Source organism: Bos indicus x Bos taurus, chromosome 25 (assembly GCF_003369695.1).
Source record: "Bos indicus x Bos taurus breed Angus x Brahman F1 hybrid chromosome 25, Bos_hybrid_MaternalHap_v2.0, whole genome shotgun sequence".
NCBI classification, from domain to species: domain Eukaryota; kingdom Metazoa; phylum Chordata; class Mammalia; order Artiodactyla; family Bovidae; genus Bos; species Bos indicus x Bos taurus.
In genome coordinates, this window is record NC_040100.1 from 32,355,054 (window position 1) to 32,382,644 (window position 27,591).

A 27,591-nucleotide genomic window follows, 5' to 3' on the forward strand; every position below is an offset into this window, starting at 1 on the left:
GTGATGGCTTTCCCTTTGCCCGAGGCAGCGATCCGTGCTCTCCAGCCTGTACCAAAACGCCGAGGAGGATCCTGAGATCCGCATCAATGCCTACCTGGCCCTGATGAGGTGCCCGGGAGAGGAGGTGTTTGCCCAGGTGCGGCGTACCCAGGCCGGAGAGCAGTCCACCCAGGGTGAGCAGCTGCAGGTGGGGGGCAGGGGCTGGCCTGGGTGCCACCTGATGGGGGCGGGGTTTCCAGAGCACTCTGCCTCCATCCCTCAGGTGTCTTCCCATCCCTTTCTGTTCCCCTTCTTTTGCCACGCCATCAAGACAAATAGCCTCACATGCTCTCCTTACCCCGGTGGCAATTGAACAACCCAGAAGTTGCTTCTCTCTGATCCTCAGTTTCCTCATCTGTACAATGGAGTGACAGTCGCTGAGCTCCTTTCTAGCTTTGGCCAGGTCGTGGCACACCACCTAAAGGAGAGAGGAGAGGAGGAGAGACTCGAGGCAGATCAGGGACAGTGTCTGCGAATCTCAGACCCCTTGTGGGGTCAGAGAGTTCCTTTTAAACAGGTAGAACTTCATAAAATAGGCTCAGCTAATTTTTGAAGTTTTTTCCCTAGGACACAGTGATTTGACATAATTCACAGTGAGTTGAGAGTCTGGGGACTGCCTGACTGGGTTCAGGTCCCAGCTCAGCCACTTCCTACCTGTGTGCCTTTGGGCAAATGACCAAACCTTTGTGAGCCTCCGACTCTCCATCTGTGAAATGGGGGTAATAACAGTACCTTCCTCATAAAGGAAGCATAAAATGAATGGATACAAGAAGGCATTTAGAACATTGTAAGTGCTGTATGCATAGCTGTTAACTGTCAATGTTCTTATCACTACTGCTGTTATTGTTGTTGTTCAGTCATTCAGTTGTGTCCCACTCTTTGCGACCCCATGGATGGCAGCGTGCCAGGCTTCCCTGTCCTTCACCGTCTCCCGGAGTTTGCTCAAAACTCATGTCCATCAAGTCAATTATGCCATGCAGCTATCTCATTCTCTGCTATGATTATGCAGCCAAAATTTCAAAGCAGACGGCAAGATACAAATGGAAAGTTAAAGGCCGCCTTCCTTGCCTAAGTCCTATTTCCTGAAGGCACTGACTTTGACCATTCTCTTGTGTGTCCCATCAGAACATGTAGTGCATGTATGAACATGAATGTGTTACGACCGTAACAACAGCAGCAACTCCGGATCACGGTGTACACACTGTGCCCCTTGTCTCTGCCTTCAGTGTGTCCAGGGGCTCTTTCCACATCAGGGCACTTGGGCTCTTAGCTGCAGCTGCGGGATGCTCCACTAGGAGCTTAAACCATGGTCCCCTTTACCAGTCCCCAGTGATGGGCATTTAGATTTTTTTTTTCTGGTCTTTTGCCATGAGAAACAGCAACCAAAATGAATCTCTCTGTCCATCCCCCTTCAGACCCTTTTGCTAATCTAGCCGGAGGATAATTTCCCAGAGGTAGCCAACATAAAAGGCTTCCCAGGTGGCGCTAGTGGTAAAGAGCCCAGCTGCCAATGCAGGAGACGTCAAGAGATGTGGGTTTGATCCCTGGGTTGGGAAGATCCTGTGGAGGAGGAAATGCAACCCACTCCAATATTCTTGCTTGGAGAATCCACATAGACAGAGGAGCCTGTCAAGCTACATACAGTTCCTAGGGTCTTAAAGAGTTGGACATGATGGAAATGACTTAGCACGCACACACTCAGCCAACATAAAGGTGTGCACACACGTTTAAAAGTCTGATGTGATGCTGCTAAACTACTTTCTAAAGAAATGACGCCTCCCCAGCCCCCAAAGGGAAAGAAATGGTGCTACTCAAAGCCGCAGTTTGTTCTTGGCAGTTTCTAGGGTGGGATGGGATGTGGGGCTGTTCTACACCAATAGACCACTGGGCCAAGCCCCTTAGAGGGGGTCAGTCAAGGGGCAGCCTTAATAGAGACCCTGGGGTATCAGGCTTGTGTGTTGCCTGATGGGAACAAAAACATTCTCACCTCTGTTTCATGGTGGATTGTTCTAGAAGCCCCCTGCTGGGCATTCTGAGAGCCTGGGATGAGCAAGGGGGTTGGTGTTCCCAATTAGAATAATATCCTCTGTTGGACTGCTTCCACTGGGTGCACTCATTTCATTTTTAATTCTCCAGAGAGCCTCAGAGGGTCCCCATCACGGATTGCATGTTTACCCTTTCCCAACCCTAAAAGATACTCAGTCCTTTAGGTCCAGACTCTGCCCTTGACTGATCTGTGCAAACTGCCCTGGGAGATGGGTCATTATAGTTCATTTTACCGATGAGGCAACTAAGGCTCAGAGAAGTGGAGTGACCAGCCCAAGGTCACACAGCTCATGAGTGGTGGAACCGGGATGCAGGCTCAGGTCTGACTTTCAAACCAGGGCTTTCCCCACACTCTCAAACCAGTCCAGTCCCCACTGGGCTCCAGTGGGCTCCCTTTTCCTTCAGGAAAGTGCATCAGAATGCCCTGCGCAGCCTAGATTTCCAAGTTCCATTAAGGCGCTTCTGTTTGCTGTTTATCTACAAAAAGGATGTGGTTCTCAGTAGCTAGGCTCCTGAGAAGCCCCTGGTGGGTAGAAATAGCAGGACCTGGAGCGGGAGGCTGGGGGTCTTTGTACTGTGTCAGCTGTGGGTCCTCCCTCATCGCCTTCCCCTCCTCTCCCCACTGGCTGCGACTGGACTCCAGTGGGCTCCTTTGTGTGGAGTCACCTCCTGCAGCTGTTGGAGACGGATGACCCCTTGAAACAGAGCCTCCGGGAAGCTGTCCCTCAAGACATTCTTAGCCAGGAGTTCCATCCAGAGGTGTGGAAACACTCGTCCTACTCTGACGTCACCTTCAGCTCAGGTATGGGCATCTCTGGCCAGCGCTGTCCTCCTCGGGGACCACAGAGGCTTGGGGACCCGGGAGTTCTGACTCCGGAGGACATGTGGATAAGCCTGAGGCCATGTCTGTTGCTAAATGTCCAGATAGTCACATGCCATCTGCTTGATTTTTTTTTTTTTTCCTGTATCCTCATAGCAACCTGGCATTTTTGTCAGAAGAGGTAAAAAATAGTTAAATATGAGCCACATCATAGCATTCAATAAAATAGTACTTCCGTCTTTTCTCTAAACTGGTTCTTTTAAACTTACTGTTATGCTAAAAGAAAACCTCTTATTGCTACTCTTAGCAGAAGATTAGTTTAATTCTAAAAATAGGGTTGTCCTAAAAAGAGATGCGGTGACCATGAAACACTGTTGTTGAATTCTCACGGGTTCTTGCCTGCTGAGGGCGGTGGGAACTGCTTTTCCCTGGGTTAAAAGGGAGATTAGCATCAACCAGAGACAACTGCTTCCTTGTAATTAAACAGAATCAAAAAGAGACCCCATTCTAGGTTAAGTATCCAACCCCCCTCAGCTACTTGGAAAACTGGGGGGCAGGGTGGGGTGCTCTGGCTGCCCCCACCTATCAGCAGATCTGGGTACATTCGTGACCTTCCCTCTGCCCTTGGTAAGGCTTACTTCTGAGCTTCCTGTTCTGGCTGAGAGGATGCACCACCGTGTGTCTAGCCCTGTCTCCAGCCCCTCGGCTGTCAGCTCCTGCCCTGTGAGTGGTGTGGTGGGCACTGATCCTTTCTTTCTCTTCCAGCATCAGGCAGCCTGGAAGCCAACCTGGAGGGGACCCTTCTCTTCTCTCCAGCCTCCTTCCTCCCCCGTTCTGCCACAGCCAACCTGACCATCCATGCTCTTGGTCATGCCTTCAACCTCCTGGAGGTAAGAGGGGGCCTTGTTTCAGTCTCTTCAGGGTGTCTCCTGGGCTTGGGGCCAGAAATCATCCCATCCATCCATCTTTCCATCCCTCACTTGTTATCTATCGATCTACTCCCAGCCCCCAACCTCCACCTACCCATTTATCTGCCCATCCACCCGTCTATTTATCCAGCCTACTGACCCATACATAAATCCATACCTTTATGACCCCCATGTCCCTCCTGCTCTCCCTCTCTCTCATCCATCTATGTACCTCCCATCTCTCTCCATCTACCCTCTCACCTACTCATTTATCTTACCAGTCATACACCCATCCACCCACCTATCTATCTATGCACCCACTTAGCTATCCATCCACCTATCCACCACCCCATCCATACAGTCATCCATTCATCCTTCTCATCCACCGACCCATTTATGTACCTTCCCACCCGTCTCTCCATTTACACTCTGATCCGATCATCTATTTATTCTCTCAGTCATCCACCCATCTATCTGCCTATTTATTAATACTACATACCTACTCATCTGTCCACATGCTCTTCCATATGTTTATACATCTGTATCCATCCATCTTTCCATCCATGCTTCTATCCTCATCCATCTATTCATTCACATACCCCTACTATCTCTTCGTCTACTCTCTCATCCACTATTTATTCATCTACCCTTCCGCCCATCCATACATCTGTCAGTCTCCCCACCCGCCCTTCTCTTCATCTGTTCTTCCACTGATCTATCCACCCTTCTATCCATCTGTCCATGAATCTGTCATCAACTGCACAGTATCCATCTTCTACCTAACATGTGCCAGGAACTATGCTGTGTGCTGGGCTCAGAGAATATGATGATGATCAAGAGATGTAATTCCTGCCTTCTTGGTGCTCACAGCCCAGAGAGGTAGACACATAAGAAATGAGTAGACATGTTCATAAAACAACGGCAACTTTAAGTAGTGAGTTTAGAGATCTGAAGGATGGACGGGAGTAGTCATGTGAAAAACCGAGGTAAGAACCTTCCAAGGGGAGAGAGGGCAGTGTGTGCAACGTCCCTGAGATGAGAGAGGGCTTAGTGTGTTTAAGGAACAGAAATAGATTAGAGAACAGGAGGAGAATGTTAAGATGGGAGCTCGGGGAGGGAGCAGGACCATGTTGAGGAAGGGTTTCAAGTTGGGGAGTGACACGCAATTTGAATGTGGAAAATGATTTGTAAGGGGAAGCAATGGAAAAGGGATGATCTCTGAGGTCATGTGCCCAGCAAGCTTTGAAGTAATGTAACACCTTGGGGCCCTTCCATCTCTTCCCCCAGGTCCCTGGAGCTTGTCTGAGGAAGGGCTCTCTGTGCCCTATCCCAGCGCTTTCTAATTTATGGAGAACTGGGGACTTACCATCCGAACTTTGCCTGCTGGGCACCTGAGCTTAGATCTGCCAAGGGCTGAACTTCTGGTAATTTCTCTAAAAATGCCGTCATAGACAGCTAGATGAGAGGTCGGAAGGAAAGGATGTAAGAATGAGTGAATACATGGGTGGATGGATAGGTAGATGAAATGAAGGAAGGACTCATTAATTCATCCATCAGATTTTGAGAATCAGTCAGGTCATCTGTTAGGGTTCTCCAGAAAAGTAGAACCAAGAGGGTTATAGAGGCTGACAGGTCCCAGAGATCTACAGTCAGCAGAGCTGGGAGACCCAGGGGAACTGATGGTGTACTTCCCGTCCGAAGGCAGGAAAAGTCAGTGTCCCAGTCTGAAGACAGGCAGGAGGAACACCCTCTTATTTGGAGGAAGGGTAGCCCTTTGTTTCATTCAGGCCTTGAACTGATTAGATGAGGCTCACCCACATTATGGAGGGCAATCTGCTCGACTCAGTCCACTGATCTAAATGTTAAACTCATCCAAAAACGCTCTCACAGAAACATATGTAATAACACTGGACCAAATATCTGGGCACCCTATAGCCCAGTCATGTAGACACAGAATTAACCATCTCACCAGGCATTGAGTGCACTTGGTGAATGAGACACAGGTCCCTGCTCTCATGGAGCTCAAAATCTTGCAGGGAGACACACAAATTAGTCTGAGTGTGACCTTGGAGTATTGTGCTTGACACTCAGAGGAAGGGGTAATAAATTTGGTTGAGGGTGGGGAGGGGAGATGTATGGAGCCGGTAATATGGGAATTCAGGGAAGGCATCCCAGAGGTGGTGACATTTGAACCAGGCCTCAAAGAATTGGTCGGAATTCTTGCTGTGTGGCATTTGCCAAGCAGATGTGGAGCTGAGATTTTCTCTCTCGACATTTGGGCCTGGATGGGCCCTACGGAGCCTGGAGGCCCCTGTTCAAGCTCCCAACCCCACAGCTCTTGGTTACTATTATAACCAAGTTACTGTTCCCTGAGCCCCTGACTTTCCTTCCCAGTTGGGGCTCCGTCTGGAAAATGCTGAGGAAATGGCCCGCAGGCTGTTTGGCCCCAAGTCATTCTGGGGGCAGGAAGAGGAGAGACAAGCCCAGGCGAAGGAGCCCCCAGAGGCAGAGCCAGGGCCCACACTGCAGCCGGCCGACCCCGCCTGTACAGGAGAAAGGTCCAGAAAGATGAGAGACTTGCAGCAGAAGGTACGGGAAGCACCTGTGCCCACCTCATTTCACCCTCCCCCGTGTCAGGTGCCAGCTTGGGCTTTGGGACTGGGGGACTCAGGTGTCCATGGACTCTGACCCTGCCCTCCCACCCCTACCCCCTTACAGAAGCAAATTGCTGGTCAGATCTCAGCAGGGAGCTGCTAGCCTGCCTTCTTTTGAAAAACCATTTGATATATCACATACTTAGAAAAGGACCCACCTTGGAAGTGTGTTTCCTTCAGTGAAACATCCTTGTAACCGGCACCCAGACCCTCATAAGCTCCCCAAAGGCACCCTTCTGCCTCTCTATTCTGGTTTACCCACCCATAACCAGAGGTAAGCAACCACTGTTCTGACTCCTAATAGCACTGAGTAACGTTAAAAATCAGCCTTGTTGAGGTGTAATTGCCCTACAATAAATGGTATGTGTTTAAAGTGTTGACACATACTGTTTGACAAGTTTTGACATATGTAAATACCGTGAAGGGGCTTCACTGATGGCTCAGTGGTAAAGAATCTGCCTGCCAGTGCAGGGGACAAGGGTTCCTTCCCTGGGTCAGGAAGATGCTCTGGAGGAGGGAATGGTGACCCACTCTAGTATTCTTGCCTGGGAAATCCCAAGGACAGAAGATCCTGGCGGGCTACAGTCCACGGGGTTGCAGAGTTAGACATGATTTTGTGACTGAGAAACAGCAGCAATACACCATGAAACCATCATCGACTAAATCAACATATCCATCACCCCCAAAGGTTTCTTAGTGCTCCTTGATCCCTTCTTCCTGCTCCACCCCTGCCCCCCTGTTGTGATATGCTCTTTCTGTCACAATAGATGAGTTTGCATTTTCTGGAATGTTGCGTAAATGGAATCATGCAGCATATACTTTTGTCTTTAAAGCATGTGCTGCTTTCTGGCCTCACTTCCTCTATTCAGTGTAATTATTTTGCGATTCATCCATCGTGCAGGGTGTACGAATAGTTTATTTCTTCCTGTGGTCAAGCAGTGTTCCATTGTAGGGATGGACCACAGTCTGTCTACGTGTTCACCTGTTGATGAACGTTTGCGTTATTTCCGGTTTGGGGGCTGTTACACGTAGGGCTGCTATGCACATTTATGTACGGGGTGGTGGTTTAGTTGCTAAGTTGTGTCCAGCTCTTGCAACCCCATGGACTGTAGCCTGCCAGGCTCCTCTATCCATGGGATTTTCCAGGCAAGATACTGGATTGACTTACCATTACAAATCTACATATAAACATATGTTTTCAGGTTTCGGGTAAATATTGAGGGATGGGATGGCTGGATCATATGTTTAATTTTTTAAAAGATAGCTAAATTGTTTTGCAAAGTGGTTGTACTATTTTGCATCCCCACCAGCAGTGTATCAGAGGTCTAATTCTTCCACATCCTCGCCAACACTTGGTAGGATTGGACTTTTTAGTTTTAGCCATTCTAATAGTGTGCGGTAGTATCTCATGGCTTTATTCCCTAATGTTGCTAATGTTGAGCATCTTTTCATGTGCTTATTTGTCATCCACGTGTCTTTGGTGAAGTGTATGTTCAAATATTTTGTCCTTTTTTAAAAAAAAATTGGGTTGGTTTCTTAAGAGCAAGTTTTGAACAGTCTTGATCTATTCAGAACACAAGGCTTTTATTAGCTGTGTGACTTGCAAGTGTTTCCTCCCAGTGTGTGGCTTGGTCTTTGCATTCCCTTACAGTGTCTTTTTCTGGCCACGCTGGGCCTTCCCTGTGGCGTGCAGGCTCCTCTAGGTGTGGCGCCCGGGCTCTAGAGTGCATGGGCTCGGTGGTTGCAGTCGTGGGCTTCTCTTGGTTGTGGTGTGTGTGCTTAGTTACCCCACAGTATGTGTATCTCAGTTTCTCAACCAGGGATCAAACCCATGTCCCCTGAGTTGGAAGGCAGATCCTTAACCCCTGGACCCCCAGGGAAGTCCCAACAGTGTCTTTTAAAGAGCAGACATTCTTGATTTGGATAAAGTCAGGTTTATCCATTTCTTTTATGTCTAGTGTTTTGGGTGTTAACATCTAAGAAGTCTTTGCCTAAAGCAGTGTTACAGAGATTCTTGGAACTCTCTGGAGACTTCCAGAGTTCTCTGCGCAACTTTTTCCCCTCTTGTACTCTGCCCTGCAATGTCCAGTCACCTTGGTGTCCCCAGGCTCCCAGATCCATAACTCCAAGAGTCTGCCCTGCCCCACTCTGTTCCCCTCCCAGCCCCTCAGCCTGAACTCCCTCCAGGCGGGGAGCTGAGGCTCACCTTGCTATTTCCTGTCTCTTGGTTGTTCATCTCGCATTAACTGATGGTGTCTAATGTCTTGGGAACTTTCGTTTAATCTGTTTCATCTGAGTTTCGAGTTGCTCCACATGGGGAGGTAAATCCAGTCCCTGTTACTTCAATCTGGTTGATAGTAGAAGTCACATCTAGTTCCTTTTGTGAACTTTATGTAAATGGAATCATTTACGTGTACTCTTTTGGGAAAAAAAAAAACGAGGTGACATTCACATAACATAAAGTTCAGTTCAGTTCAGTCGCTCAGTTGTGTCCGATTCTTTGTGACCCCGTGAATCGCAGCACGCCAGGCCTCCCTGTCTGTCACCAACTTCCGGAGTTCACTGAGACTCACGTCCATCGAGTCAGTGATGCCATCCAGCCATCTCATCCTCTGTCATCCCCTTCTCCTCCTGCCTCCAATCCCTCCCAGCATCAGTCTTTTCCAATGAGTCAACTCTTCACATGAGGCGGCCAAAGTACTGGAGTTTCAGCTTTAGCATCATTCCTTCCAAAGAAATCCCAGGGCTGATCTCGTTCAGAATGGACTGGTTGGATCTCCTTGCAGTTCAAGCGACTCGCAAGAGTCTTCTCCAACACCACAGTTCAAAAGCATCAATTCTTCGGCGCTCAGCCTTCTTCACAGTCCAACTCTCACATCCATACATGACCACAGAAAAAACCATAGCCTTGACTAGACGGACCTTTGTTGGCAAAGTAATGTCTCTGCTTTTGAATATGCTATCTAGGTTGGTCATAACTTTCCTTCCAAGGAGTAAGCATCTTTTAATTTCATGGCTGCAGTCGCCATCTGCAGTGATTTTGGAGCCCCCCAAAATAAAGTCTGCCACTGTTTCCACTGTTTCCCCATCTATTCCCCATGCTGTTTAAAAATATACAATTCAGTGATATGTGATACATTCACAGGGTTGTGCAACCACCCCATCTGTCTAGTACAAAACATTTTCATCACCCCAAGGAGACCCCACCTCCGTTAGTGGTCACGCGCCGTACCCTCATTTCCCAGCCCTGCCAGCCATGAATGTGCTTTCTGTCTCGATGGATTTATCTATTCTGGACATTTCTTATAAACAGAATCATACACTGTGTGGCCTTTTGCGTCTGGCTTCCTTCACTGAGCATGTTCTTGAGGTTCGTTTGTGTCATAGCATGTATCAGTACTTCATTCTTTTTTTCTATCCCACAAATAATTCCTTTCTTAATTGAAGTAGAGTTGATTTATTCTGTGATGGTTTCTGGTGTACAGCAAAGTAATTCAGTTACACATGTGCGCGTGTGTGTGTGTACATATGCACTTTCTCAGATTCTTTTAAGATATTCAGTATATTTCTCTGTGCTCTATAGCAACTTCCCTGAATGGACTTCCTGAACTTCCCTGCAGTGGTACAGTGGTTAAGACTCCGTGTTTCCACTGCAGGGGATGAGGGTTCAGTCCCTGGTTAGGAAGCCAAGATTCCACATGCCTCGTGGTGCAACCAAAAAAGACAAAATTTAGGAGCTTCCCTCATGGCTCAGCTGGTTAAGAATCTGCTAGCAGTGCAGGAGACCCGGGTTCGATCCCTGTTTCAGGAAGATCCCCTGGAGAAGGAAATGGCAGCCCACTCCAGTCCTCTTGCCTGGAGACTTCCATGGACAGAGGAGCCTGGTGGGCTATAGTCCATGGGGTCGCAAAGAGTCAGACACGACTGAGTGACTTCACTTTCACTTTCGTGCAGAAAGTCCTTGTTGTTTATCTGTTTTATATATAGTACTGTGTGTATGTTAATCCAAAACTCCTAATTTATCCCTCCCCGGCCCCTTTACCCTTTGGTAACCATAAGTTTGTTCTCTATGTCTGTGGGTCTCTTTCTGTTTTGTAAGTAAGGTCATTTATATCATTTTTTAGATTCTACATATAAGTGATATCCCGTGATGTCTGTCTCTGACTTTACTCAGTGAGATCATCTCTAGGTCCATCCACGTTGCCGCAGATGACGTTATTTCATTCTTTTTTATGGCCGAGCAGTATTCCATCGTGTGTGTATCTCTCATCTTCTTTATCCATTTATCTCTCAATAGACACTTAGATTGCTTCCATATCTTGGCTGTTGCTGCTAGAAACATTAAGGTGCACGGTGTGAAGTGCTCTTGATTTGCATTTCTCTAGTAATTAGTGATATTGAGCCTGTCAGCCATCTGTATGTCTTCTCTGGAGAAATGTCTCTTTAGGTCTTCTGCCTGTTTTATGACTAGGTTGTTCTGACACTGAGCTGTGTGAACTGTTTATGTATTTTGGAAATTAATCTTTTGTCAATTGCATCACCTGCAAATATTTTCTCTCAGTCTATAGGCTATCTTTTTTTGTTTATGGTTTCTTTTGCTGTGCAAAAGCTTCTAAGTTTGGTTGCTGCTGCTGCTGCTAAGTCGCTTCAGTCGTGTCCGACTCTGTGCGACCCCATAGACGGCAGCCCATCAGGCTCCCCCGTCCCTGGGATTCTCCAGGCAAGAACACTGGAGTGGGTTGCCATTTCCTTCTCCAACGCATGAAAGTGAACAGTCAAAGTGAAGACGCTCAGTCGTATCCGACTATGTGCAACCCCATAAACAGCAGCCCACCAGGCTCCTCCATCCATGGGATTTTCCAGGCAAGAGTACTGGAATGGGGTGCCATTGCCTTCTCCTCTAAGTTTGGTTAGGTCCTGTTTATTTTCCCTTTTATTTCTTTTGCCTTGGGAGACTGACCTAAGAAAACATTGCTACGATTTATGTCAGAGAATGTTTTGCCTATATTCTAGGAGTTTTATGGTGTCATGTCTTATGTTTAAGTCTTTAAGCCATTTTGAGTTTATTCTTGTGTATGATGTGAGAATGTGTTCTAACTTCATTGATTTACAAGCAGCTATATAGCTTTCCCAGCACCACTTGCTAAAGAAACTGTCTTTTCCCCAATATATATTCTTATGTCCTTTATCATAGATTAATTGATCTTAGGTGTGTGAGTTTATTTCTGGGCTCTCTAACGTGTTCCATTAACCTATGTGTCTGATTTTGTGCTTCATTCCTTCTTAAGGCTGGATACTATTCATTGTATGGATGAACCATGTTTTGCATGTCCCTTTACCCACTCATGGACTTTCGGGCTGCTCCCATCTTATGATTGTGAATAAAGCTGTCCACATCCTCTTTTTTGTGTCTGACTTCTTTTGCTTAAAGTATGTTTGTGAGATCACTCTGTGTTGCTGTGGGTGCTTACAGCTTGTTCATTGTCCTTGCTATATAGCATTCCATGGTGTGAACAGACCACAGTTTCTTTATCCAGTTACTTTTGATGGGCTATCCATTTACTGTTAACAGTTTCCTTATCCATCTTTAAAGCCAGCGTCTGGTGTATAGGTAGTACATTCTTGTGCGTGTCTCTGTGGTGAATGTGTGTGCATACACTTGCTCCGTGTGTGCACAGTAGTGGACTTGCTGGGCAAGGGGTGTGTGTGTGTGCTTCCTCTGGTTTCCCACTTGATACTAGTACTGAGTATTTTTCTTACTGAAAACTTACTGTATGTAAACATTTTAATACCCATTCTGTGGGTGGGGACCTTACTTTACATAACCTTTTCCCCACCAGTGGATACTGAGGTTGTTAGTCCCCTTTTGGTCTTATAAATGTCTCGTCCATGTACATCTGGGGGTGATCAAGGTGGTGGCTGAGGCAGTTCCTCACCTGTTCACTCACTCACCATCAGCTGTGACCCCCACACAGCCCAGGAACACAAAGATGATCAGGGCGTGGTCCCTGCCGTCAAAAGCCTCTTGGACTAAGTCTGAAGCCAGTAACTTGAATGAGGGCTGTGGATTGGATATAAATGTTTTTTCTTAGAATCACAATCCCACAATTTCTTACAATAACACAATTGGTCTGTTATTTTCTCACTTTTTTTAAGGCCTTTTTTTTGTTTAGGTTTCTTTTTTTTAATCAGTTAGTTAACTTTTGTCTGCGCTGGGTCTTTGTTAGTATGTGTGGTCTTTCTCTGGTTGTGGCGAGTGGGGGCTGCTCTTCATTGCAGTGCTCGGCCTTCTCACTGCAGTGGCTTCTCTCGTCGCGGAGCGCAGGTTCTAGGTGTGCGAGCTTCAGGAGGTGCAGCGTATGGGCTCGGTAGTTGTGGCACATCAGCTTAGTTGCTCCGTGACATGTGAAATCTTCCTGGACCAGTGACTGAACTTGTGTTCCCTGCCTTGGCAGGCGGATTCCTAACCACTGTGCCACCAGGGAAGTCCTGTCTTCTCGCTTTTGGTATATATTCACTTTGCAAGATATATTTTGCACAAGTGCAGTGATGAGTGGGACTTCCCTGGTGGCTCAGATGGTAAAGCGTCTGTCTACAATGCGGGAGGACCTGGGTTCGATCCCTGGGTTGGGAAGATTCCCTGGAGAAGGAAACGGCAACCCACTCCAGTACTCTTGCCTAGAAAATCCCATGGATGGAGGAGCCTAGTGCAGGCTACTGTCCGTGGGGTCACAAAGAGTCAGGCACGACTGAGCGACTTCACTTCTTCAGTGATGAGGGACAGTAGTCCTTGGCCTGAGTGCTGGAGAGACAGCATGGTGGAGACCGTGGTAGACAGGCTTGCAGCTCAGGCCTCAGCTCACTGGCAGCCACCACTCAATTCTGAATGCCTGTTGCCCTTTTGGGGAGGGGGAGACTGGGAGGCAGTGGGAGACAGGCCAATGTTTCTCTTTTTTTTTTGAGAAGCTGGGTATCTGGATTTTATATAAAATCTCCCAGGTTTTAAATAGTAGAAATAAATTTTTAAAAAATACATACTGCCTGAAAAATAAAGACCAAGAAGCTGTCATAGATCAGAGGAGACTGAAGAGACATGATACCAAATACCATGTGGTACTGGATTCAATCCTGGAACAGAAGGAGGGTGGAAGGGAAAAACTGGTGAAATCCGAATAAAGTCTGGAGTTTAGCTAATAACATGCTGGTGTTGGTTTCCTCATTTTCACTGTGCGTCTTGGTCGTGTAAGATGCTAACAGTGGAGGAAACAGGGTGAGCTGTACATGGGAGCTCTCTGTACTAGCTTTGCAACTTTTTCTAAAAATTTTTACTGAAGTGTAGTTGTGGCTCAGCTGGTAAAGAATCTGCCTGCCATGTGGGAGACCTGGGTTCGATCCCTGGGTTGGGAAGATCCCCTGGAGAAGGGAAAGGCTACCCACTCTAATATTCTGGCCTGGAGAATTCCATGGACTATATATAGTTCATGGGGTCGCAAAGAGTCAGACACGACTGAGTGACTTTCACTTTCATAGTTGACTTACAATATAGTGTTAGTTTCAGGTTTACAGCAAAGTGACTCAGGTTTCCATATATGTATGTGCTGTGCTTCGTTGCTCAGTCATGTCCGACTCTGTGCGACCCCATGGACTGTAACCCTCCAGGCTTCTCTGTCCATGGGGATTCTCCAGGCAAGAATACTGGAGTGGGTTTCCATGCCCTCCTCCAGGGGATCTTCCCAACCCAGGGATTGAACCCAGGTCTCCCACACTGCAGGCGGATTCTTTACCAGCTGAGCCACCAGGGAAACCCCCATATATGTGTATCTACTCTTTTTTAGATTCTTTTCACATATAGGTTATTAACAGAGTATTGAGTAGAGTTTCCTGTGCTATATAGTTACTTATTATCTATTTTATATGTAGTAGTGTGTATGTGCGGAGAAGGCAATGGCAAGCCACTCCAGTACTCTTGCCTGGAAAATCCCACGGATGGAGGAGCCTGGTAGGCTGTAGTCCATGGGGTCACTACGAGTCGGATTCGACTGAGCGACTTCACTTTCACTTTTCACTTTCACGCAATGGAGAAAGAAATGGCAACCCACTCCAGTGTTCTTGCCTAGAGTATCCCAGGGACGGCAGAGCCTAGTGGGCTGCTGTCTATAGGGTTGCACAGAGTCGGACACTACTGAAGTGACTTAGCAGCAGCAGCAGCAGTGTGTATGTGTCAATATCAATCTCCCAGTTTATCCACCCCCCTTTCCCCTCTGGTAACCATAAGTTTGTTTTCTATATCTGTGGCTCTATTTCTGCTTTGTAAATAAGTTCACTTTAGTATCATTTTTCTGGATTCCACATGTAGGTGATATCATATGATATTTGTCTTTCTCTGTCTGGCCTACTTCATTCAGTATAACAATCTTTAGGTTCATCCATGTTGCTGCTAAGGGCGTTATTTCATTCTTTTTCATGGCTGAGTAGTATTCCATTGTACCACCTCTCTATCCATTACTCTGCTGAGGGACACTGGGGTGCATCTATGTTTTTGAATTGCAGTTTTGTCTGGCTATATTGCTGGATCATATTCAGCCTGGATCTTTGAAAGCCTCTATTATTCACACACGCACATTGCGCTGGGTGTTGGGTAGACTGTGCAGGTATAAGAAAGTGTATCTGTAGGTTCTGCCTGTGGACCATGAGTTTTGCAAGTCCTGTTCTGAACCCCACAAGCCCTTGACCTTTCTCTCCAGCTGCCCCTTCCCCCTCCCAAGGTCCAGGGGCCTTGCCCGGCTAAGCCAGACCTGTTCCTGGTCACAGGTGGCCCGGAGGCTCGGGGAGCGGCAGGCGCTGAAGTGTCAGCTGAGCATGAAGGTGTTCGGGCATGAGTTGAGCTTTGTCAACTGTGGGGCGATGGGGAGCCACGTGACGCACCAGTCCCTGAACCTGGCTGAGCTTGCCATCAAACTCCTGAAGGTACCTCAGGCTGGGCTTGGCCCATCCCTGCCATCTGACCTGATGATGTTTCCTTTGATGCTTTGGGGGAATACTAAAGTACTTTCAAACTCAAGAGCATGAAATTTGGAACCAGACTGCTCAAGGTCAAAAATTGGCTGCACCGCTTACTGCCTTGGGCACATTGTTGAATTTACCATGGCCTCAGTTTCTGCCTCTGTGAAATGGGCATGATAGAATAGTAGTAGTAATATCTACTTCATAGAGCGGTTGAATCAAATGACTCAGTGCAGTAAAAATGCAGCAAAGTGGAGTGTGCCTGGCACTTACTAAGTGCTCTGTACCAGGTGTGCAAGCACGGCCCACACCCTGGGTGGGCCTGGATGCCTGACCTCTGACTATGACCTGCAGTAAACTGTCTTGGTTCAAACCCTAGTTCTGCCGGGCTCGGCTGGGTTATTTTTATCTCTTTGGGGGCTCTGTTTTCTCATCTGGAAACTGGGGACAATGATAAGGTTCTGTCTGAGGGTTGTGAGGGGCGAGTGAGGGGGTCATGTGCACTCTACTGTTCTCTGACTGCAGGGCCAGGAGGTTCAGGTGAACCGGAGGCTGAACCTGGTGATGGAGGAGCTCACCTTTCCCACCATGTCCGGCCTCCCAGCCCGGTTGACCCTCAATGTCTCGGCTGCCGTCAGCATCCGGGTCCGAGGGACAGCCGACTTCCAGCAGCGCTCAGATTTCTCTGTGAAAGGTTACGTCAAGCCCAGGTAACTGGCTCCTCAGATCTGGGGGACATAGGTGGATCAGGGCCTCCCCCTGCAGAGAGCTGAGGCATCAGCATGGGCTGAGCGGGGAGCCCTGCTCTGCTGACTACCTTTATACCAGCTACTGTACATGGAGTGTTTTTTGTGCCAAGAGACTAAGGAGATCCTGGGCAGTTGTGCCCACTTTACAGATGAGAAGACTGAGGCTCAGCAAGGTACAACCCCCATGCCCAAGGTAGCACAGCAGCTGGGATTCACAGCTTGTGTCTCAGCCCCGCTCTTCCCTCTGCCCCCTCTGCCTCTTGGGGGAGAGGGTGGGAGGAGAGGGAGGCGGGGGCATTTAAGGTACAGGAACCCACATGGCCACACACAAGGTGGACACTTTTCTTATTTCCATTAAGGGTTAAGGAAATTGAGACTCACAATGAGTGCACAGCTGACCCGGGGCCACACGGCATCAAGGATTTTGAGCAGAACAATGCTCACCTCTCCCAGGCCTGCTGGGTGACTCTCCCAGTCACTAAGCTGACCTGCCTTTCATTTCTGGGTCCAGTGTGGGGAATGTGGGTGTCCTGTGCTACCTTTTGTTGGGCATAGAGACCTTGGGCTTGGGCTCTGACAACCAGGGCTCCAGACTGGCTGTTCCATGTCCCAACTGTGGAACTCATGCAGACGGCGTCACCTCTGTGAGCCTCGGTTTGTCTGTCTATTAAATGGGGCTAATGATGGTGAGGGTTCAATGGCAAGGTATAGAGTGCTTGGCCCACGTGGAGTGTGTGGTCAGTGATGGCCACGGCGGAGGAACCGCTCTGACTCAGAACCATGGAGTGAAGCTAGCAGGGGGTTCGTGGGTGGTGTGTGGGTTGGCACTGGTTTGGCTATTGCCTGGGGCCATAGGCTGCAGCCATGTGCTTCTTCCTTAGCGCGCTGCTCCAGATCTCGGCGCAGATGGGCACGGTGGGTGCCCTGGGGCAGGCCGGGCTGAGGTGGGTGACTGGTGTCCGCGGCACCGCCAGCCTGGATGGTGGGATCCAGGCGAGGAAGGGCCAAGACCTCAGGGTGCATCTGAATACACCAGAGGAGGTCGTGGAGCTGTTCCGCTTCAGGTGGGTTCCCGAACCCAAGGAGGGAGCCCGTGAATATGTCTGTGTGAGGCAGGGTGGGCACTGGTGTGGGTGTGAGTGTCTGTGAGAGTGTGCATGCCTGTGTCTGAGTGTATGTGCCTACGGGTGTGCCTATGAGTCTGTGTATGTGATTGCATGTCTGTGGGTGTGTTTGTGAGACAAGTTGCCCATGTCAGTGAGTGAGGTGTATCGTGTGTGTGTGTGCATGTGTGCGTGTGTGTGTGTGTGTGTGTGTGTGTGTGTGTGTGTATGTCAGGGTAGGGTGGGTGTGTCTGTGACAGGGGCTGAGGGAGACCGGGAGGTGGGGACTCCCACAGTGCTCAGATCTTTCCGGGGATCCCTCCTGGGGTCTGCTCTTCCCCAGCCTCCTGGAGAGGTGATGCTTAGAGAACAGTGAATTCAGAGGAAACAGGAGAAGCCAGACTGCCCCCACCCCACCTCCTCCCTTCCCTTGCTGGGGGCACTGTTGTCCACCTGACCCTCTCCGGGCAGCAGCCAGCGGGGTCTCCTTTTACTTGTCAATTAAATCCTTTCACGCTCCCCCTCCCCTATTTAAAATCCCTTGCTTGCATCCAGGATAGCCCAGCTAGCATGCTTTCCCTGCCCGATGGAGGCCCTGCCCACTCCCTCACCCGTTTCCTGCCACTACGCCCCCCCCACTCCCTCCCCGCCATTCTGACCCCCTCACCACCCTTTTGTCGGTGGTCCTAAAGAGCGCCCTTTATTCTCACCCTAGGGCCTTTGCACCTGCCGTTCCCTCTGGGCTGCCAGCTCCTTCTCATCCTTTGATTCTCTGACCATATATTACCTCTGCAGAGTGTCCCCTCCAAACCCCCCAACTAACCAATGCCTTGCTGTATCCCCAAGATGGATGTTATGCCCATGCCATCCCATAATTTAGGTTTTTCATAGCGCTTGTCACCCCCTGTGTTCATGGACTGACTCCCCCACCAGCGTGCTGGTGCCCCAAGGGCCTGTCCAGTTCCTGGTGGGACCTGCCTCAGCATCTCGCCCTGGTGGTTTTATGGATGAATGCAATGATTCACCTGGCACTTCCTCCCTTCCCACCCAGCTCTCAGCTGTATCTCATCACTGGGGATGGTGTGAGGAGCCTCAATCACGTTCCCAGCCCTTCCGAGGCCCAGTCCTGTACCAGCAAGGAAGGTGGGTGCCAGCAGGCCCTCCGTGTCATTGTCCCAGGATGGGCGTCTTGGGGGCTGAGGGGTAAGATAACAGCTCCAAATTCCAGACTTATCTTCTGCCCAGAAAGTACTTATGCCCCTTAGCTCAGTGATGCTCTGTCTAGACTCGGTGTGTTCAGTTACTCAGTCATGTCCAACTCTTTGTGGCCCCACGGACTGTAGCCCGCCAGGCTCCTCTGTCCATGGAATTTTCTAAGCAAGAATACTGGAGTGGGTTGCCATTTCCTTCTCCAGGGGATCTTCCTGACCGAGGGATTGAACCCACGTCTTTTGTATCTCCTGCATTGGCAGGTGGGTTCCTTACCACTAGCACCATGTGGGAAGCCCTCCCTATACCTTATGAAAATAAGCCAAAATAGCTTTAAAAGTGCCGAATGCACAGAGATGTTTGTTGCATCATTATTTACAGAGCAAAAAAAAAAAAAAAGGTGGCAACTCAAATATCCAACAGTAGGAGAATGGCTTATTATGACGGCCTTTGAGCTAAGAATAGACTTTTATGTTTCCAAACAGTGAAAAAATAATCAAAAGAAGACTATTTCAGAACATGTGAGAAATTAGTGGAGTTCATAGTCCAGTGCCCAGAAATGAAGTTTGATTGGTGCAGAGCCACTCCCGTTGTCTGTGGCCTTTCTTCAACAACAGCAGAGCTGAGTAGCAGCAAACTGCGGTCACGGTTGTGTGACCAGCAAAACCTCAAGTATTTACCATCTGGCCATTTACTTGAAAATGTTTGCCAACTCCTGGTTTAGTAAAATACCGAGATACCCCGTAACTTTTGAAGTCTGTAAAGAAGGGCATTTTTTTAGTAGATTTTTTGCATTTCCCTTTTTACGTATGTTTATATGTGTGTATTTTTGGCTGCGCTGGGTCTTCATGGCTGCACGCAGGCTTTTGTCAGCTGCGGTGAGTGGGGACTACTGTCTCCTGTGGCGCATGGGCTTCTCACTGTGGCGGCTTCTCTTGTAGCGGAGGGCGGGCCCCGGGGCAGAGGCTCGGCAGTTGCAGCACATGGGGTTAGTAGCTGTGGCATTCGGGCTTAGTTGCCCCATGGCACGTGGGATCTTCCTGACCCAGGGATCAAACCTGTGTCCACCGCATTGGCAGGTGGATTCTTGACCACTGGACTACCAGGAAAGTCCTGAACTTCATATTTTAATAGCAAGAAAACTCTTTGATGATAACATCAGGTCAAAGGCAACAAAATTGAGGAGGAAGAGAAGGAGGTAGATCAGTTGCAGATCTTGCAATCATTTGGGGGGTAAAGTTGGGGAGGAGCCTACTTAAGTTACTTCTTTAGGCTAAACCGTGTCCTGAACACTCACTGAGCTGTAAATCCTCCCAGCTACAGCATGGGGCTGGATCTATTATCAGTCCCCATGGACAGATGAGAAACACCAAAGCACAGAGATGTTAGGTAACTTGCCCAAAGTCACACAGCTGGGCGATGGCAGAACGGGAATGCGGATCCAGGCTTTCTTGCTCCAGGGTCTGTGTCCTACATCGTACTGCCGGATATTCTGATAGTCTACACGAGGGGTCCTGAACCAGGGGTGATTTTGACCCTACCCTTCCCCGGGGATAGTTGGCAATGTCTGTTGACATTGCTGGTTGTCATACTGGTGTGGGAGGTGCTAAAGGCGTCTAGTGGGTCGAGCCCAGGGCGGTCCCCCACAATGAGGAATTATCCAGGTCACGGGTTGAGAGTGCCAAAGCTGAGAAACCCTGGTTTACACAGCACCACCTGCTATGATTAATGACTAAATGATACTGTTTCTCCGAAGAATGTGGAGGTGCTCTTTCTTTGCTGATGGGAGCATCTGTGGCCCCGCCCGGAGCCCTCAGATCTCTCCTGACTGGCGGTGCCTGCTCCCTTTCCCACAGCAGCCCACACCTGGGGATGGCAGCTCTGCACTGAGGTGCGCTGGCCGGCACCCGACCAGCCCTCCCTGCTCTCGGTGCCTGTGTTCACAGCCGTGACGCTGAAGAAGCAGGACCGGGGGCTCCAACAGTATCTGCTGGAAGCTGCCTACACCTTCCACCCCCAGGTAGGCCCTAGGAAACCTTCTTCTTTCTCAACCGGATTCAGGGCCTCCCTAGGTCTTCTACTCAGGGGTCAGTGTTGAGCATCACTCATAAAGACGGGGGCCTCCTCCCCGGAGCTGTTGGGCTGGGCTTGTCCTGCTGTAGTTCCCCTCCTGCCTCAGGACCCTTGCACATGCGGCTCCTCTGTCTCTGGCTGTTGGCTTGTTAACGCTGAATCAACCTTCGTAGCTCCATTCAAGAGGTCACCTCCTCAGGGAAGCCTGCCCTGATTGCCCTGAAGTGGCCATGTTCGTTTGTTATATGCTCTAAGGGCACTGTGTTCCTTCCCTTTCAGTCACATTTGTGTTCATTACTGAAGCTGGTTAACTAAGATCTGTCTTCCCCCCTAGTCGCTCAGTTCCTGGGAACAGATCCAGTGCCTTTCTCACTCCTGGGTCCCCAGCACCTGGCACAGAACAGACACTCAACAGCCTCCTATCTGACCTCCCCATTCCCACTCTTGTCTCCTTCCTGTGTGTTTTCTACCAGCAGCCAGACAGACCTTCCAAAATCCCTAAAGGATTGTGTCCATCCTCTGCTCAGGACTCTGCAGTGGCTCCTTTCTCTCTGACCTACAGGCTTTCAATGATCCAGCCGTGCCGGCCTCTCCTCCCCATCTCCCCACTTTTTGACCAGGTTCACCACTCTCCAGACACACTGATCTCCTTTTAATTAAATACCAAGCACATTGCTGCCCAGGGCCTTTGCATTGGCGATTTCCTCTGCCCGGAACACTCTTTCCTAGACACCCACTTGACTCTGTGCCTTGCTGCCTCCTGGTCTCATCAAATGCCCCTTCTTCAGAAACAACTTCCCTCCCCTGACCACCCGGTCCAGAACAATGACCCCTGACTCCGAGTTTGTCAGCAGAGCACTCACAGCCACCAGCTGCCGTCTCACTTCCTTCTGTGTCTGGAGGTCCTGTGAGTGTGGAGTGGCTGCCAGGAGGGCAGGACTTTGTGTATAACACTCGGCTGCACCCCCTGTGCCTGTAACGGTGCCTCGCACACAGCAGTGAATGTTACTTGGTTCTGGGTGAATGTACGATGGTGCAGGATACACTTACTTACAGAAACAGACTCACAGGCTGAGAACGAGCTTATGGTTGCCAGCGGGAAGGATGGGGCAAGGGATAGTTAGGGAGTTAGGGATGGACATGTACAAACAGCCGTATTTAACATGGACACCCAACAGGGATCTGCCGTACAGCACGGGGAACTCTGCTCAATGTCATGTGGCAGCCTGGATGGGAAGGGAGTCTGGGGGAGGATGGATACATGTATGTGTATGGGGCTGAGCCCCTTCATTCTCCACCTGATACTGTCACAACATTGTTAATCAGTTACACCCCAATACAAAATAAAACATTTGTGTTTTTTTTTAAAAAAGGCAAAGCACACAAAAGCTGGGAGATGAGCACACTGAGCTGGTGAAGGGGCCCAGGGGGGTCCAGGCAGGTGTGTGTTGCAGCTGCTCCTGAGTTGTCCTGTAGGACTCTCCTCCAGGATGTATAGCCCGAGACTCCTGGTTTTAGGGTTCTTGTCTTTTGAGGACAAGAATGACCATAAGAACTCAGGTTTGGGGTTTTTTTTGGAAACACATTTATTTACTTTTGGGTCTTCATTGCTTTTCTCTAGTTGCGGCTATTGGGAGAGCTTGGGCTCCTCACTGCAGTGGCTTCTCTTGTTTCGGATCATGGGCTCTAGAGTGTTTGGGCTTCAGTAATTTCTGCATGTAGCCTCAGGAGCTGCAGTTCCCAGGCCCCAGAGCACAGGCTCAGTAGTTGAGGCGCATGGGCTTAGTTGCTCTGCAGATTGTGGGATCTTCCTGGACCAGGGATGGAACCTGTGTCTTCTACGTTGGCAGGTGGATTCTTTACCACTGAACAATGGGGGAGGCCCAGAACTCAGGTTTTTTTCGGGGGGGGGGGTGGGACCTGGTTGGGTTCTCGGTCTTGAGGACTCTGCTGTGTTTCCAGAAGGACTGCTGGCTCCCTCAAGAAGCCTCAGCTCACATCTTCATGGGCACGCCCGAATCGGAAGTGCCCAGGGACGTCGGGGTGGACATCAGCTACAGCTGGCCTCAGGGGAAGTTCCGTCTCAAGCTGCTCCATCCCAAGAAGAGAATCGAGCTTGATGGTAAAGACAGTGGTCCCCCGTCACTCTGCCCCCGGCCAGAGGCCGGATCCGTGGGCCAGATACAGCCCTCTCACTGTGGACTCTTCAGCCACCTTCTGAGGTTGGCACTACATAGAGCCCGGTTTAATGGATGAGAACCCCGGGGCTCAGAGACTAGGAAGCCAGGAGGACATCCCCCAGCGAAGGCAGGGGTGGATCCAGGATGTTGAACCCTGGTCTCTAAACTCTCATGTTGTCTCCCAGGAAAGATCGAGACTGTCCAGAGGGCCCGCATGGGTCACCTGGAGTTGATCCTGGATGAAAGGGACGTCTACTACATCAAGGTTTGCACCCCGTCTTCAAACCCCTGGTGTTGACACCTGCCACCTCCCAGGACACTTCCGGTCCCAATCCCTGCTTACTCATCACCACCTCCTTTGGTGTATTTTGTTTCTTTTTTAATTTATTAATTTGTTCGATTGCATCGAGTCTTCGTTGTGGCATGAGGGATCTTTGCTGCAGCATATGGGATCTTTTGCTGCGACGCGTGGACTCAGTAGTTGTAGGGCATGGGCTTAGTTGCCCCGTGGCATGTGGGATCTTAGTTCCCTGACCAGGGATCGAACCCATGTCCCCTGCATTGGAAGGTGGATGTTTAAAAAATCTTTATTGATTTATTGGGACCTTAGTTGCATCACATGGGACCTTCACTGTGGCATGCAGGACCTTTCAGTTGCGGTGTGTGGGTTCAGTTGCCCTGAGGCATGTGGAATCTAGTTTCCTGACAAGGAATCAAACCCAAATCCCCTGCATTGGTAAGCAGATTCTTAACCACTGGACCACCAGGGAAGTCCCTCTTGTACTTTAGCTGTTCTTCTCTATCCACCTACTAGGACCATCTAGTGTGAAAACAAAAATGGGTTCAGATCTTACCACCATCGATGTCAAAAATTGATAATAGTAACACAGGAGCATGCTTTAAGAAATTCAGAGTAGACAAAGGTATAAAATGGTAAGTCAAAGAGTGCTACTCCCCAGATTTCCAGAAGAAATGTCAAGGCACACACCGAGAAATCTGTGTGAGTTTTCCAGGGCTGCTCTATCAAAGTACCCTGAATTTTAAGGGGCTTAAACAATGGAAATTTTCTCATAGTTCTGGAGGCTAGAAGTTCAAAATCAACATGCTGGCAGAGTTGGTTCCTGCTAAGGCTCTAATCCATGCTTCTCTCCTGGTCTCTAGTAGCCTTGGGGATTCCTTGGCTTTTAAGTGGCTGTCTTCCGCCTTGTCTTCTCATTGTCTGCCCTCTGTAGGCATCTATGCCCAAATCTCTCTTTTTGTAAGTTTCCCAGGCTGGATTAAGGTCCACACAAATGACCTCATCCTGCCTTCATCTGCAAAGATCCTGTTTATCAGTATGGTCACATTCACAAGTCCTGGGGGTTAGCTTTGGAGGGAAGCACAGTTCAGCTCACAACATTATAGATTTGAAAAACCTTTCAGTTTTTAAAAAACATCTATTTGTTTGTTTTTGACTGTGCTGGCCCTTTGTAGCTGTGTGATCTTTTCTCTAGTTGCAGGGAGCAGGGACTACTCTCTATTTGCAGTGTGGGGACTTCTCTCGTGGCTCCCGGGCCCTTGAGCACAGGCTCGGTAGTTGTGGCTTGCTACTGAGTTGCTTCACCACATGTGGGTTCTTCCCAGACTGGAAATCAAACCTGTGTCCCTTGCATTGATGGGTGGATTCTTTACTACTGAGCCACCAAGGAAGCCCTATAGGTACTTTTTAAGGTTTTCAACCTGGAGGACCTAAATGGGACTCAGTGGATCCTCTGAAGCCCCTGCAATTGTGCAGAAGTTTTGTGTCTGTTCTCCTTCTGGGGAGAGGGTTTAGACCTTCCAGCCAATGCTCAAGCAGGTCTTTGACTCCAAAAAGGATAAAATGAGCAGCTGGAGACTTGCTCCTGCCAAGCAGGACCTCTGGGCCCCTTTGGCCATGAGTCTGGTTGTTCTGTATCTGTCTCCAGTGGATTCTCAGAGAGGTCCGACTTGAAAATTAAAGCCAGGGTTGGAATTTTTGCAGCATGAACACACTCTGAGCTCCCAAATCTGCTTCCTGTCTGGTGCGAAGACCAAGTGTCAAGGGAGAGCATCTTCCTCTTAGAACCCCAGCTGCCTGCTGGCTGAGACTATGCATCATTTCAGAGCTCCCAGGAGCCCTGAAGCAATCCTGCTTTGCTAAGCACACTAGTGCTAATTGCCTGCCCCTCCCTGCAGGCCAGCCTGCTGCTCTCCAGAGGGCTGTCCTGCAGGCCTGGAAGCATTGGCCTTTAGAGAAACTCCAGTTCTAGCTGCCTCAGATTCATCACGATCCTGGTAACAGCTGGAGCTTCAGAACTTTGCAAAGCCTTTTCTAGGATGGGCAGGGGACACATATGGCTTTGACTCTGGGTCTCTCTTTTAGTCCTCTCGGTAAGCCTGCAGGAAATGAGGAAGCTAAGGCAGATGAACTCAGGAATACAAAGCAGAAAGGCTGGGCTCAAGTCAACTCAGAGTTTGTGGGCTTTAAGGACAGTGTGGAGGAGAGTGTTAGATGTCAGTGCCCTCTCCCCTGTGCAATGATAGAGCATCCCTAAGTCCCAGGTTGCTATTGATCCAGCTCAGCTGTGATTACTGTTTCTCGCTCTCTTTTTTAAAAAATATATATATTTATTTGGCTGCACGGAGTCTTAGTTGGTGCACATGGGATCTCCGATCTCTCCTGCGGCTTATGGGATCTTTAGTTGCAGCATATGGGAACCTAGTTCCCTGACCCAGGACCCCCTACATTGGGAGTGTGGAATCTTAGCCACTGGACCACCAGGGAAGTCCCTGATTAGTGGTCTCTTTAACTGATAAGTATTCTGGTTTGGATGAGAAATTCTATAATCATGCTATGCTCGGGCTGCACTTTGCGAAAGCTACAGCTAACTGCCGAGCAGCTTCTGATACAGACCGGAGAGAAGCATTAGCAAGACACACCATGAAGTGAGAGAAGCGGAGCAGAGTGGAGAGTCTGCGTCTGTTTTTGTGCAGAGCAAGAGGCAGCGTGTGTGTGTGATTGAGTACACGCGTACACACGTGTATATACACATGTATGTACACATGTACACACAAGTACACAGAGACAGACTCATATCTGTAGGCCCACACTGTCTCTGGAAGATGCACAGATGCAGGCACGGTGGTGGCCTTTGAGGGAGGCTGTGAGACCAGGAAGGGGAATGAAACTTATTTTTCATTGTCTTTATTCATTTATGCAGTAGCTGCTTATTGCTGCTGCTAAGTCACTTCAGTCATGTCCGACTCTGTGTGACCCCATAGACGTCAGCCCACCAGGCTCTCCCACCCCTGGGATTCTCCAGGTAAGAACACCGGAGTGGGTTGCCATTTCCTTCTCCAATGCATGAAAGTGAAAAGTGAAAGTGAAATCGCTCAGTCGTGTCCGACTCTTAGCGACCCCATGGACTGCAGCCTACCAGGCTCCTCCGTCCATGGGATTTTCCAGGCAAGAGTACTGGAGTGGTACCTACAATGTGCCAGGAAGACAGCTCAGTGGAAGAGATAGGCATACAGAATTCTCTCCTTTTGGAAGAGAATGGGAGAGATCATAAAATACATAAGCAAATTGTGATGCTAGGTGAATGTAAGCGCTGTAAGAAAAGGGAATTGATGAGCTAGATACAGGGGTCTGGACTATGAGAAAAAGGGTCTGAAAGTTGGCTTCAGTTTTTTACTTAATCATTTGGCTGCACTGACTCTTAGTTGTGGCACGTAGGATCTTGTTCTCTGACCAGGGATTGAACCTGGGCCCCCAGATTGGGACCACAGGGTCTTAGCCACTGGACTGCCAGGAAAATCTCTTCAGTTTTAAATAGGCTTACAGGATAAGCCTGACTGAGGAGATAACCTTTAGCAAAGACATAAGGAATGTGCAGAAGAGAGCTATGTGAATCACTGGGGGAAGGGTATTGCAGGTAAAGCGCACAGCACGTACCAAGGTCCTGGGGCAGGAATGTGCACAGGATGTCAGAAGCACAGCCTGAGGCCCGTGTGGTTGGATCAGCACAGGAGAAGGGATGGAAAATGAGAGGACCGACCATGTAAGGCTTTGCCACAGAGTAATCAGAGGACACTGATTTGTGACTGTTGTCAAGGAACAAAGGCAAAAACAGGATTTACAAGAGAGAAAAGACCCTGATGCTGGGAGGGATTGAGGGCAGGAGGAGAAGGGGATGACAGAGGATGAGATGGTTGGATGGCATCACCGACTCGATGGACATGAGTCTGAGCAAGCTCCAGGAGACAGTAAAGCATGGGGAAGCCTGGCGTGCGGCAGTCCATGGGGTCACAAAGAGTTGGACACGGCTGAGTGACTGAACAACAGCATAAAGCAGCGGACAGTCTGGGAACAGTGAGGCCGTTGTTTCATCTTTTGGATAATCAGATCAGCTGGCAGCCAGCAGAGAGGTCTGTAGGATGGGTCTACAGTCGGCACAGCCATCAAAGTTGGCAGCCGCAGCTGCTATGGGTTCTCTGGACAAACCTCAATCGTGGAGACATGGAGTATGTTTGGGGTCATCTGTGTCTTACCTGCCGGGGTCCTCCCTTGTACCGTTTGCTTTGTCTGGCCAGGGCTGCGTGGCTGACTTCCGGAGCTAGTCTGGCTTATTGCTGTTGTTTTTAAAATATTTATTTGTGTGTTTGTTCATTCAGCTGCATTGGGTCTTCGTTGCAGCATGTGGGCTCTCAAGTTGTGGCTCAAGTGCTTAGTGGCCCCACAACATGTGGGATCTTAGTTCCCCGACCAGGATCGAGCCCACGTGCCCTGCATTGGGAGGTGGATTCT

The 27,591-nt window shown here is 49.2% G+C and overlaps 1 protein-coding gene across 1 annotated transcript in view; it reads left to right on the forward strand.

Moving 5' to 3' along the window:
• Positions 1–27,591, forward strand: part of LOC113883389 — a 140,794-nt gene that overhangs the window by 4,222 nt on the left and 108,981 nt on the right. Inside the window, exons 4-14 of the mRNA XM_027527059.1 lie at positions 29–173; positions 2,729–2,887; positions 3,671–3,795; positions 6,208–6,402; positions 15,279–15,434; positions 15,996–16,180; positions 17,101–17,283; positions 18,374–18,465; positions 20,388–20,551; positions 22,567–22,726; positions 22,970–23,049. Coding sequence (XP_027382860.1) covers positions 29–173; positions 2,729–2,887; positions 3,671–3,795; positions 6,208–6,402; positions 15,279–15,434; positions 15,996–16,180; positions 17,101–17,283; positions 18,374–18,465; positions 20,388–20,551; positions 22,567–22,726; positions 22,970–23,049 — 1,644 coding nt within the window. The remainder of the gene's footprint in view (positions 1–28; positions 174–2,728; positions 2,888–3,670; positions 3,796–6,207; positions 6,403–15,278; positions 15,435–15,995; positions 16,181–17,100; positions 17,284–18,373; positions 18,466–20,387; positions 20,552–22,566; positions 22,727–22,969; positions 23,050–27,591) is intronic.